We start from the raw sequence: 13,533 nt of genomic DNA, 5'->3' as shown, positions 1-13,533 counted from the left end.
GTGTAAAAAAAATCAAACAATTGTCATTTACAGAGATATTTCTCCCACTTAGCATGGGTATGTGTAAAAATACACCCCAAAACACATTATACTACTTCTCCTGAGTACGGCGGTACCACATGTGTGACACTTTTTTGCAACCTAGGTGCGCTAAGAGGCCCAACGTCCTATGAGTACCTTTAGAATTTCACAGGTCATTTTGAGGCATTTGGTTTCTAGACTACTCCTCACGGTTTAGGGCCCCTAAAATGCCAGGGCATTATAGGAACCCCACAAGTGACCCCATTTTAGAAAGAAGACACCCCAAGGTATTCAATTAGGTGTATGGGGAATTCATAGAAGATTTTATTTTTTGTCACAAGTTAGCGGAAAATGACACTTTGTGAAAAAAACAATTAAAATCAATTTCCGCTAACTTGTGACAAAAAAATTAAAAACTTCTATGAACTCACCATACTCCTAACGGAATACCTTGGGGTGTCTTCTTTCTAAAATGGGGTCATTAGTGGGGTTCCTATACTGCCCTGGCATTTTAGGGGCCCTAAACCGTGAGGAGTAGTCTTGAAACAAAAATGACCTGTGAAATCCTAAAGGTACTGATTGGACTTTGGGCCCCTTAGTGCAGTTAGGGTGCAAAAAAGTGCCACACATGTGGTATCGCCGTACTCGGGAGAAGTAGTACAATGTGTTTTGAGGTGTATTTTTACACAAAACAATGCTGGGTGGGAGAAATACCTCTGTAAATGACAATCTTTTGATTTTTTTTACACACAATTGTCCATTTACAGAGTTATTTCTCCCACCCAGCATGGGTATGTGTAAAAATACACCCCAAAACACATTGTACTACTTCTCCCGAGTACGGCGATACCACATGTGTGGCACTTTTTTGCACCCTAACTGCGCTAAGGGGCCCAAAGTCCAATGAGTACCTTTAGGATTTCACAGGTCATTTTGAGAAATTTTGTTTCAAGACTACTCCTCACGGTTTAGGACCCCTAAAATGCCAGGACAGTATAGGAACCCCACAAATGACTCCATTTTAGAAAGAAGACACCCCAAGGTATTCTGTTAGTAGTACGGTGAGTTCATAGAAGATTTTATTTTTTTGTCACAAGTTAGCGGAAATTGATTTTTATTGGTTTTTTTCACAAAGTGTCATTTTCCGCTAACTTGTGACAAAAAATAAAATCTTCTATGAACTCACCGTACTACTAACAGAATACCTTGGGGTGTCTTCTTTCTAAAATGGAGTCATTTGTGGGGTTCCTATACTGTCCTGGCATTTTAGGGGCCCTAAACCGTGAGGAGTAGTCTTGAAACAAAATTTCTCAAAATGACCTGTGAAATCCTAAAGGTACTCATTGGACTTTGGGCCCCTTAGCGCAGTTAGGGTGCAAAAAAGTGCCACACATGTGGTATCGCCGTACTCGGGAGAAGTAGTACAATGTGTTTTGGGGTGTATTTTTACACATACCCATGCTGAGTGGGAGAAAGATCTCTGTAAATGGACAATTGTGTGTAAAAAAAATTAAAAAATTGTCATTTACAGAGATATTTCTCCCACCCAGCATCGGTATGTGTAAAAATACACCCCAAAACACATTATACTACTTCTCCTGAGTACGGCAATACCACATGTGTGGCACTTTTTTGCAGCCTAACTGCGCTAAGGGGCCCAAAGTCCAATGAGCAGCTTTAGGCTTTACAGGGGTGCTTACAAATTAGCACCCCCCAAAATGCGAGGACAGTAAACACACCCCACAAATGACCCCATTTTGGAAAGTAGACACTTCAAGGTATTCAGAGAGGGGCATGGTGAGTCCGTGGCAGATTTCATTTTTTTTTTTTTGTCGCAAGTTAGAAGAAATGGAAACTTTTTTTTTTTTTTGTCACAAAGTGTCATTTTCCACTTACTTGTGACAAAAATTAATATCTTCTATGAACTCACTATGCCTCTCAGTGAATACTTTGGGATGTCTTCTTTCCAAAATGGGGTCATTTGGGGGGTATTTATACTATCCTGGAATTCTAGCCCCTCATGAAACATGACAGGGGGTCAGAAAAGTCATAGATGCTTGAAAATGGAAAAATTCACTTTTTGCACCATAGTTTGTAAACGCTATAACTTTTACCCAAACCAATAAATATACACTGAATGGGTTTTTTTTTATCAAAAACATGTTTGTCCACATTTTTCGCGCTGCATGTATACAGAAATTTTACTTTATTTGAAAAATGTCAGCACAGAAAGTTAAAAAAATAATTTTTTTGCCAAAATTCATGTCTTTTTTGATGAATATAATAAAAAGTAAAAATCGCAGGAGCAATCAAATAGCACCAAAAGAAAGCTTTATTAGTGACCAGAAAAGGAGCCAAAATTCATTTAGGTGGTAGGTTGTATGAGCGAGCAATAAACCGTGAAAGCTGCAGTGGTCTGAATGGAAAAAAAGTGGCCGGTCTTTAAGGGGGGTAAAGCCCTAGGTCCTCAAGTGGTTAAAAAAAGTCGCCCTGTGTAATACAATGTAACTATGGAAAGATGGATATCATTTTAAAGCTCGCTTTCTCCTCTTTCTGACGACCCCTAAATCGTCACCCTACGCCTTTTAGTTTTCTCTATTTTGCGATTGAAATCGCGGCCGCGGCAATGTCAATCGCGAAAATAGCGAAAACTAAAAGGCGTAGGGTGGTGTTTTATATATCATTGGGAAGAGGAGAAAGAGAGCTTTAAAATGATATTCATCTTTCCATAGTTTTTGCACTGCTCGGAGTCCCTTTAATCCTTTCCTTTGAATAGCATATGGCCTCCTTTTTGCTGTGATGCTCAGCTGGTAGTTTTTACTGTCCATACTTTCTTTTGCAGCCTGATGAGAGTGCATTGGATTTTGCATCCTGTATGCTTCGCCCTGGAATAAAGAATGCCCAAGAACTGGCATGTGGGGTTTGTTTGCTGAATGTAGACTCTAGAAGTAAGGTAAGCAGAAACGGTCATGTTACCTGTATGGAAAATGATATTTGGATCACACTGGTAAACTGGCTGAGCACTTATCTTAGTCATACAAACAAAGGTAATTCATAGGAAATGTACACATCTAATGCAGTACATAACTGACACCACAGGCTCTTACATAGTTTTACATTTAAAGTGACGCGGAAAAAAACATATGATATAATGAATTGTCTGTGTAGTACAGATAATTAATAGAATATTAGTAGCAAAGAAAATAGTCTCATATTTTTATTTTCAGTTATTTAGCTTTATTTTTATAGCATTACATTATTCTCTAATGTTTGCAGTTAACTAATTACGCTCTGTATTCTTAAACTATGGAATAGAGCAGAGCTAATAACCTTTGAATTTTCCTGCAGTAAAATCTTGAACAAACAAGAAACCGTGAGAGACAGGTTGAGATAAGTGCTTCAGAAAACAGGACTGTTGCCAACCTAGCTTGGTTGGAGAGCTCAGAGAAGCTCTTCTGCATAGATAACAATTGAAGTTTAACTCTTCCTGTACTGGAAACAATATGAGACTCCTATCTGAGCTATTTCTTTGCTGTACTACACATACAAATCATTATATCGTACGCTTATTTTCCCTTCGGTTTCCCTTTAAGAGCACAATTTATTGGTTTGCATAAACGAGAGGACCTAACAAAAGTACAGACTATTTATATAACAATGCAGATAAAACATTCCTCAATAGTGACCAACAGATAAATATTTACAGTCAGAGGTAACAATCATAATTATAATTCATTTAGGACAAAGCCCATACAGATTGACACCTATTGTGGCAAGCAGATTAATCCCTCTCCGATCTGATTCTGATCGAATCCCCCCATACACTGCACACAGATTTTCAGTTGATTTCACCATGAAATCAATTGAAAATCTTTTGAATTGCAGAATTGTACTGTTTGATACGGTACAACACTAATGGTTGCCGTTCTACTTCCATGTCCCATCGATGGTGGTTCGTTGCGTCATTGATAACCGGAAGATTCATTATCGGGATAGTCATTGAATTTGCTGGTAAAGACTGATCTGCATGTATGGTCAGCTTTACAGTGCCCACTGATGATATACTCTTAATTGTACAATCTTACCAAATCTGTGTAATTACCACTCCCTGATAAAGATTTCCCTGGTGGTCTTGTAGTCCCCATACCTTCTTTATATATATGTCGCTGGTAGTCTAGACTCTAGTGGTCCACCCTTCCCCTTTCTATAGAACTCACTGGTAGACTACTGACTCTTTCCAGCATATATACTTTCCGTTGTAGTCTAGTAGTTCCATTATAGTAGTACCTCTGCATCACTTCTGGCTGCTGATCTCTGCAGGCAGGGAAGGGGAGGATTGGACTCCAGGGAGGGTAGTTAGGATCCCGGGGGGGTAGTTCTCCCAGAAAGGACACGTAATAAAAAATACTTTTACCTGTCCTGCCCACCACCCTCAAACATGCTCCTGCTACTTGTTAAAACTGTTTTTAAATAAGCAAAATACTTTGTAATCTTCACCAGTGGTCATGTGATTACTGCGGGGGCTCTTCTCTTCTGGCTAGACTGCAAGGATTTGCCCTACACTGCCAGCCAGCCTGGCATTACAAGTCTTGCTTCCTTCATTGGACTTTAATGGAGGGTGGATGGCAATCCAGGCCATGTGCCCTCTTATAGAGTGGAAGGGAAAGGGGAAGAGAAGGATTGGAGCAAATTTAGCAGAAATTCCCCATCGTCACTACCACCTAGTGGTCCTGCGAAATGCTACTGTCTCGTAAACAAACAATACTGCATTACTACAGAACAATGTGCAAAAGGGTAGCTTCATTCAAAACTCAGGGTGTATACAAAACAGTGTCAGTTAAAAGCGATTGGCGTTCCCGCTCATAAAACCAAACAGCTCTGTTACACCAAGCATGCCACCTCACAAAGCAACCCCTCCCCCAGTATGCAGAGTCCCAGTTTGCAACCACAACACGATGGCCAGTTTAGTTGAGTGGTGTATGCTCCATAGGATTATTGACCATATCCATAAGGCACATTCAGCAGCATGAAGCAATCCTAGGTGGCTGATAAGCAAGCAGGCAATAGGCTATAGAGGAAAGACAGCAGCAGCAAACATTCCTGGATACCAGGCAAACAAGCAATCGAGAAAGCTGTGGGAACCACACAAAATAGCTGAGTGGGTCACTAGGCACATGAATGGCAGAAAACCACCTGCACACTTGCTCAAGGGGCCATCAGACGAGCAACCATGTGGGGTGACGACTCCAGTGTCTTTAAAGGGGCACTATTGCGAATTAAGCATTTTTCAGTTACTATAATAAAGTATTTCTGCAAGATAAGCAAGGTTTAAGATAGTTTAATTGGCTGGTGAAAACTAATCTGTATACTGATATGACAGACTTCAAAAATTAGAATATCTTCACCAGCCCAGCTAGCTTACAGACACCACTGAAAGCAGATTACAACTGTAGCAGGCTCATCTGGCTGTTATGCTGGGGATACACGGTACATTTCTCTACCGTGTATCGACCAGCTGATCCGACCAGCTGATAATATTCAGCTGGCCCGATCAAGCCGCTCGACTCCCGCCCGCTCGATCCTCGCTGGCGGACAATGGCAGGGAATCGAGCGGTGATAAGGAAGCGCCAGCGGGGACGAGCGGCAATCGATCCGCGCGGATGAGAGGGACGCGGCTGGGGTCGATCCGGCGGCTAATCGGCCGCCGGATTGACCCGTGTATGCCCAGCATTATGTCATTTCCTTCCCACTCCGTGTGAGACTGAGATAGCAATCTCCTACCTCCTCTGCTGCTAGCTGTAGCTCTGTGAGTAACTATCATCTCCGTGGTCCCCTGCAGTTTAGTAGGCACAGCCCTCCACACCTAATATTGCTCTGGCTAGCTGGCTCTGCTCCTTGATCTTTGTGTTTGCAGGGGACTCAGAGATCAGCATAAAGTCTCATCTACACAGTACAATTTTCCATCAGATAGATGGATCTATTAGATAGATCTTATAAGAAATTGTATCGTGTGTAGACGTCCAAATTGTTTCAGATCAATTTAGCGATTGAAAAAGAAGGGACACCGAGAGCCCAATATAGTGTAGTAAGTTGGGTGATGGGTAAATGGAAAAGTATATGATGGATATACTCACAAGTCAGGGTTACCAATTAGGCAACCACTGTGTAGGCAGGAGAGGAGATTAGGCCTGTCCTCACTCAGGATTAAGATGTCGCTCTCTGTAGATTAGGAGAAGAAAGGGAATTCAACCCCTCCACCAGGGGTGGATGCTGACATTGTAAGGAGAACAGAGGCGCCAACAGAATAAAATGTATCTAAAAACGTTAAAATTCCTCGGGAGGCGGTGGTGGACTCATCTCCCCGAAGCAGACGTGATACTGTCGGGTTTAGTACAAGCAAATTTATTTATAAACTCCAACATACAGTGTAACGCGTTTTGCGAGTATATTCCCGCTTCTTCGGGCAATTACGAACAGGAGTGCACACAGTGCAGTCTTAAGGCAGAGGCTGTTCGTTATTGCCTGAATAAGCAGGAATATACCCGCGAAACGCGTTGCACTGTATGTTGGAGTATATAAATAAATGTCTCTCAAAAGAAGGTAGCGCCTGCACAACTGTTGACCTCTGTTTATATGCAAGGTGCAAATAAGAGTCCCAATCACGTTTTACCTATGGTTATATGGAATCAATTTGTCGTCTGTAGTGTCTTCAGTACAATATCCACCACCACACCATAAGGGACCAGACTCAACAGATAGTGGGACCTTTAATAGGTCAGATTGCGCCTTGGGACACTTAGGGCCGTCCCCCACCACCTCTGGATCATCTACTTGCCCAGGGATTAGTTGCTCATATATTTGCCACCATGCATCACAGATAAGTTCCTCGAATGTAAAAAACTCTGCATAGTGTAAAACCGTATATATTTATTTAAATATAAAATATTAATGCACTCACAATAAGTTGACTTGTATAAGAGCGTAGAGTTTAGGGACGGGCTCTCCCCCGTTAGGCTGGGCTCCGGCTGCCGTTCTATTCCCTTGCTGTGCTGCGAGTGGCGTCCGTGCGCACTACGGTCACTCCTCCAGATCGGGACACCGTTCCGTGTACCCACGCCTGCTGTGTTAGGTCTGGCTCTCACTTCCGTGCCTAAGCCCTGCCCAACATGTTTCATCACAAAGACTCATCAGGAGCTGGGGCTTGGCAATTCTGTGAGAGTATTTGTAGCCACTGGCCGGCCTACCATCCCTCCCTCCCCGCTGATATCATCTCGTCCTGCGTGTCCTCTCTGCGTATCAGCAGGACGAGATGATATCAGCGGGGAGGGAGGGATGGTAGGCCGGCCAGTGGCTACAAATACTCTCACAGAAATGCCAAGCTCCAGCTCCTGATGAGTGTATCATTACTTCCTACTCAGGTGCCCGCTATTCCCTATATCTACCACCTCCCCCGAGCTATTCCCAATAAGATCCACCTCCCCTCACATGGTTGTCAGCCCAAGCCTCCTCAGTATCACCATAGGGAGCCATGTAGTGGCTTCAATCCCAGTGGGGGGGGGGTGTTCACCCATTCTAGGTATAAGAAGGATCTTCCCTAAAAAAAAAACCTGCAGCTCGCTTAAAGGGGAAGGTGCCTATTTACAGAAACAAAGTACAGATAAAATACATGCAGTTCCAGAGCACAGTACTAGGCATAAGATAAATAGTAAAATAAAATGAAAAAAAAAATGCAAATTTTTAAAAATATCAAAATAGATGCCTATTGGCATAGAGACATACATAGTTACAATTTTAATCCCCCAGAAAACACACAATATCCTCATCAATGTTATGCCCCCTAGGTGTGAGAGTATCCAGATTAAATATCCATCTGGTTTCAGCTTGGGAAATGGCCTTAATTTTATATAAATAAATGTGTTTGTACTAAAACCGACAGTATCATGTCTGCTTCGGGGAGATGAGTCCACCACCGCCTCCCAAGGAATTTTAAAGTTTTTAGATAGATTATATTCTGTTGGCGCCTCTGTTCTTACAATTTAGCGATAGATTTTGCTTTGATAAGTACCCAAGATCTATTGCTAAATCTAACGCAATCCGTTTGGACCAGATGGACATTATCTAATGGATCCCATCTGACGGAAAATTGTACTGTGTAGATGAGACTTTACTCACAGAGCTACAGCCAGCAGCAGAGGAGGTAGGAGATTGTAAGATAGCTGGGCGTCAGAAACATAGCTGGTGAGCAGATTCTCCGTTTTGTAGTCTGTCTAATCAGTGTACAGATTAGTTTTGACCAGCCAATTTAACTATCTTAAACCTTCCATATCTTGCAGAAATCATTTATTATAGTAACTGAAAAACACTTCATTCACAATAGTGAAATAGTCAATAGTATAATAGGACAATAGTCCTTTAAAGTAGTGTATAGTCTTTGGCGTCATCCCAGGACAATCCAGATTTCCCTGTTGTGCAGCATTTTGCAAATGGAGGCCCCACAGCAGCTCCGGGTAAGAGTGCCTCAGTCAGGCCGCAAGGAAGTCCCGACATGGCAGCAGCAACGTGACAGCACAGTGTAAGCTGTGAGGCCTTTCTCAGGAAAGCAATGGTGGTCGGCATACCAGTGCCCTCCTATAGTCTAAAGCAGGACACTAATTCTTGTCACTTGGGGTGCAGTTCCTCGCCTCCACTAGGAAAGGGGTAGAGTGACAACCAGGTGAGGGATGTGGAAAACTTTTTGGGTTGTTTTTATTCCCACGTATACAGCTTCAGGATGTGTCCTTACAAAGAAAGTAAATAGCCCATCAGTTTTGCAATGTAATGTTATTACCAAAATTAACAGTTGAGCCTTTTTACATTAGTTTCATTACTGTGTCCCCTGCCAACTGCCATGTGTAGCTTCATAAGGCCGGATTCACACAAAAATGGTCCATTCTTAATGCCAAATTTGCCAGTGTTATGCTAATCAATAGGATCCGTTCACATTGCTCCGTTAGGATGGATCCATTCGTTCTGTTCCGCAAAAAGGAACCGCAAGTTTGGAGTGAGAGCTATTTTTCTTCCGGATCAAAGGATGTGTCACCTTGACCGTGCACTATTGTAACGGAGGGTCAAGGATGTAAAACTGATGCCTTTTTTAATTTGTGCAGTGTGAATTGGCCCTTATGCATTGCCTTAACTACTCTGCTCCAGGTAGGTAGTTTGGTCAAAGCTATTTGGTAGGCACTAGTTGTGCTTACTTTACAGGGCAATGTCTGGCAGTAGAGTCTACGGGCTGCAGTGTTAACCTGTCAGCTTATCTGAGAAATGACACACACAGAACCTGAGCTTAACCATTGCCTCTCACCTGGTGTTATTGTTGTGAAGTGGTGTGACTCCAGTTAAATACTAAAGCAGTGTGGTCTGAAGACACAAGTCAATTGAACTGAAGCTACTGCTGACTTTAAGGGACAATACCTGTAAATGCAGAAATACAGTCTGACATATCTTACAACAGAAACTTTTTCCTAAGGCCCGGTTCACATTGTGTTTTTGAGCCAAACGGATCCGGTAAGTGGATCCGGTCTCCGCTTCACCGGATCCGGATGGCTCTGTGCACACTGCAGAATGGAAGTGAAAACGGATCTGATCAATGATCTGTAGCAGCCCGCGGTAGAGGCTTCTTCTTCTTCCGCTGTGACTACACAACGCGTCACATGACGCGGAAGAAGACGGAAGCCTCTACCGCTGGTTGCTAAAGCACATTAGGTATGTATTTTACCCTCCCTCACCCACCCACCCGGTTGCTGCACCCTCCCTCACCCTCCCTTCGCTCAGATTTGCGTCGGCACATGCCTCCATCCCCCGTGTAACGGTCCGTTTCTTCACTAGTGTGAAGAAACGTTCAGTTTTCTATTTCCCCAATGCTGCAGCATTTTTTTGTCCTGATCCGTTCCGCTGGGCAGAACGGTCCGGAAAGTTAGGGCCTGCAGCAATTTTTAGATCCGGGGATGCAACGGACACATGTGAATGGATCCATAGGTTAACATTGGATCCTTTGACATCTGTTCCGTTTGTACAGTATACGTTCCGGTTACGTTTTGCAAAAAAAACGTTAATGTGAACCGGGCCTTGCTCCTTATTGCTTACATACAAGGGTCATCCAGAAAGTAACAGCTGTTTGCCTTTATCTGCCACGCAAGGTATTCTTTCTGTGTAATTTAACTTGCATCTGTCTGTATAATCCTTTCTCTCTCTGCCCACTTGTCATGTGAGTGCAGAACACCAGTAACTGTTTGTCTAGTAGCATTGAAAACCTTGTCAATAGATGTGACAAGACTTAAATAATGGAGTTTATTATGTGGAAAAATAATCAGAAGATAAAGTGTCAAAAATAAAATAATTAAAATGTTTTCTTAATTTATTAAATTAAAATGGCTGCTACTTTCCTAATGACACTCTTAGTGATCCCATTTGCTTTTTTCCAAAACTAATGCCATCTATGTAAAAATCACAGGTCTCGCCGCCTCCACCGCTGGAAGCAGCCTTCACATGGGTATGTTATATCCAGTTTATTCAAAAATCTCTGAAGTGAAGAATATTATCTTTCCGCTGCATAACGTCACTGAATTTTGCACAGAGCAACTCTCTGCTTTTTTTTTTCTCACACTTATCTGCTACAGTTAGTGATCAATAACAATATGAGAAGCTGCTGCTACACAAAGTAATATTAACTTTTTAAGTAACTTAAGCAAACCACCTGAACTGAAAATTAAAAGTAAAAAAAAAATACACACATCATACCTCCCACATAGTCTACTCATCAATCTCTTTCTCCTCTTCTGCATCCTGTTTTCCCACTGTGACAGATGGAAGTCTCAGTCCTCCATTTTGAAAATGGCCATCACTCCAACACAGCTTTTTGAACAGCACACTGTTAGACTGGAATATCGCCCACTTTAGACATAGGGTAACATGGTTATTACCTTGTTTATCAGTTGTTTATAACAGCAACTGCAGGGTTGTCCATTTTTGCTTCTCTACTTCCCCTCAGACTTAACTAATGCAGCCTGATTGGCGGAAGCCTCTTTCCCTCCTGTTTTCCCCTCTCACACCTCTGTTCCTCTCTGATTGGCCAATATTTCTCATGCTGAGACAATGCACTTTCTATAGTGAAGGGCGGTCAAATCAGGCAGAGGAGTGTAAGGGAGGAAATGACATTAGGATTGGCTTAAAAATAGCCACACCTAAATTGGGAAATGCTAAGAAGCATTTTCTCTTTACTGTGGAAAAATCACTAAAATCAAAATGTAGACAGTGCAATACATATGTTATGTAAGTAGAGCAAGTATTTATCTACTTAGATATGTGTTTTTTCTGAGATATTCTGTCTGACAGCTCCTCTTTAAGGTCTGGCTAATCGGTGAAAATTGTGACTATAGTTCTACTTTAAAGGCTCCATACTTGTTTAATAATCTTATTACATTGCAAAACTGATCAGCTGCGAATTTGAATAGAAAAGCACTTCCTTTGAGAACAAAGCAATGTACGCTTAGTGCAGTTACACATCAGTAAGCTGACACAGGGATAATCCATGAATAACTGATGCAGATATTCTGTGTTTTGTGTTTATTTTACCAATGGAGTCCATTCCATACAGAAGTCCTGCTGTAAGGTATTCACACGCTTGGCAGCCCCTGTGTGTTTATTAACTGATAGAGCTAAACCGTATTTAGGTCCTCAGGAACATGTGCTTTAGATAATGGAGGTTTTGTGTTCTTTATTCACAGGCATTTAACTCTGACACTGATCATTATAAACTCTCCTATGGAGGTCACCAGTATCATGCTAGCTGTGCAAATTTCTGGATCAACTGCGTGGAGCCCAAACCTCCCGGCCTCATCCTGCCAGATCTATTATAATTTATTCTGCTCTCCACAAGAGTATGACTACTACAGACTGCTCTCTCTGATTCAAAGTCCTGCTTAATGAAGTTGTACTTTTTCCTGAGGTTCTCTTTGAATGGTTTTTGTACTCTGCACTGCCAGTTATACAATGTGTATTCATTCCTTTATTGACAGACTTGATCTAGCATTGTAAAACTTTTAATTTAATTTATATGGGGAAATCCTAGTTGATTGTTGCACATTAGAAAGTCTAATCTGAATTCTGGTAGGTCTGTTACAATAGACGTTGTTTTATAGCCTTGGGCCTGAATTAGTAAGTCCTCCAACGAAGACAGCACTGGAAAACCTGTGATTCTGAAATCCTCCTCCAAATTCATTAAAATTGGTCAGTTAGGTGATAAACGGCTGCATTTCTTAAACAACCACTATAACGAAAAAGTAAGCAGTTAAAATCTGACAGAACTGACAGGTTTTGGACTGGTCCATCTCCTCATTGGGGGGGGGGCTCTCTTGGTTTTCTTTGTTTTCAAAAACATTTCTTGAGCATTTCCTGAATGGCAGTTGCTCAGTTGACAACAAAGAAAACTGAGAATCCATGAGGAGATAAACTAGTCCATAACCTGTTGGTTCTGGTCCTTGAATGAGTCCTAGGAGGGCTTGCAGGATCACTTTGATTCTCCGATGTTCTCTATCATCCTGCAGTTTTGGAGATCCTTAATAAGTCAGATTCCTTGTAGATAGATGGGTTATGAGACATGCATGTAATTACCACTTTACACTGAAGACTTACTACTTTACAATGAAGACTCTCCTGCCATGGCACTCAAGACTTAAGCCTAAGCTATAGGCATTGGATGATTTCTGACATGCAAAACCATATCTTATGACCATTACTTAAAGGGAAGGTCCGAGCACAATAAAAAAAAAAAATCTACTTACCCCGAGCTTCCTCTAGCCCCTGGCAGCCGATATGTCCCTCACCGCAGCTCCACTTCCAGCCGGTGGCCCGGGATCCCCTCTGTTGCAGATGCCGACTTCTCCAGGCACCTACACAAGCGCCGCTCGTGATTGTGCTGATGTGGTCTGGAGTGTTTTACACAGGCGCAATAGTTCGGCTGCATGCACAGTAGATGCCAGTCGGCATCTGCAACAGAGGGGACCCCGGGCTGCTGTCTGGAACTAGAGCTGCGGCGAGGGACATATCCGCTGCCAGGGGCTGGAGGACGCCCCGGGTGAGTAGATCATTTTTTTTTTTTTTTTTTTAATCCTCCTCACATCTGTCTTTTAAGCTTGTAAGAACAAACAATTTGTGCATTACTGTATTCGCTACAGAGAAGAAAGAGGTTGGAGCAAAGCATTTAAAAATGGCGCAAGTTAAAAAGGTGCAGCTGTTTCTGCAATATATTTTAATGGCTATAACCGCAGTGGTAATTTGGGAGCAGCATTAAAATAAAATAAAAATATATACAGTATATATCATAATATCAGCGAGTTTTCCAATGGTGGAGTCTGTTAGGGTTCGGTAGATGGACAGCTTATGTGAGAATAGGGTTAGAGTAAGTGTTAGTAAAATATCGGTAAAAATTACAGATTTTTTTTATGATCAGAATTAAGCAGTGATAATAGTGGA

General features: G+C 42.1%; 1 protein-coding gene across 4 annotated transcripts in view; it reads left to right on the top strand.

Annotated features, from left to right (window-relative positions):
* Positions 1-12,803, top strand: part of SYNRG (synergin gamma) — a 115,236-nt gene extending 102,433 nt beyond the window's left edge. For 2 of the 4 annotated variants that reach the window (XM_068269372.1, XM_068269371.1), the window contains exons 18-20: positions 2,864-2,974; positions 10,514-10,552; positions 11,787-12,803. In XM_068269372.1, the coding sequence (XP_068125473.1) occupies positions 2,864-2,974; positions 10,514-10,552; positions 11,787-11,918 (282 nt within the window). In that variant the 3' untranslated portion in view covers positions 11,919-12,803. The remainder of the gene's footprint in view (positions 1-2,863; positions 2,975-10,513; positions 10,553-11,786) is intronic. The other 2 variants (XM_068269374.1, XM_068269373.1) reach the window with 1 other exon arrangement.
* The last annotated feature ends 730 nt before the right edge of the window (positions 12,804-13,533 follow it).

This window comes from Hyperolius riggenbachi, chromosome 2 (genome assembly GCF_040937935.1).
Source record: "Hyperolius riggenbachi isolate aHypRig1 chromosome 2, aHypRig1.pri, whole genome shotgun sequence".
Classification (NCBI taxonomy): domain Eukaryota; kingdom Metazoa; phylum Chordata; class Amphibia; order Anura; family Hyperoliidae; genus Hyperolius; species Hyperolius riggenbachi.
The sequence above is the reverse complement of the archived record's forward strand: the minus strand, read 5'-3'. Positions and strand labels throughout refer to the sequence as shown.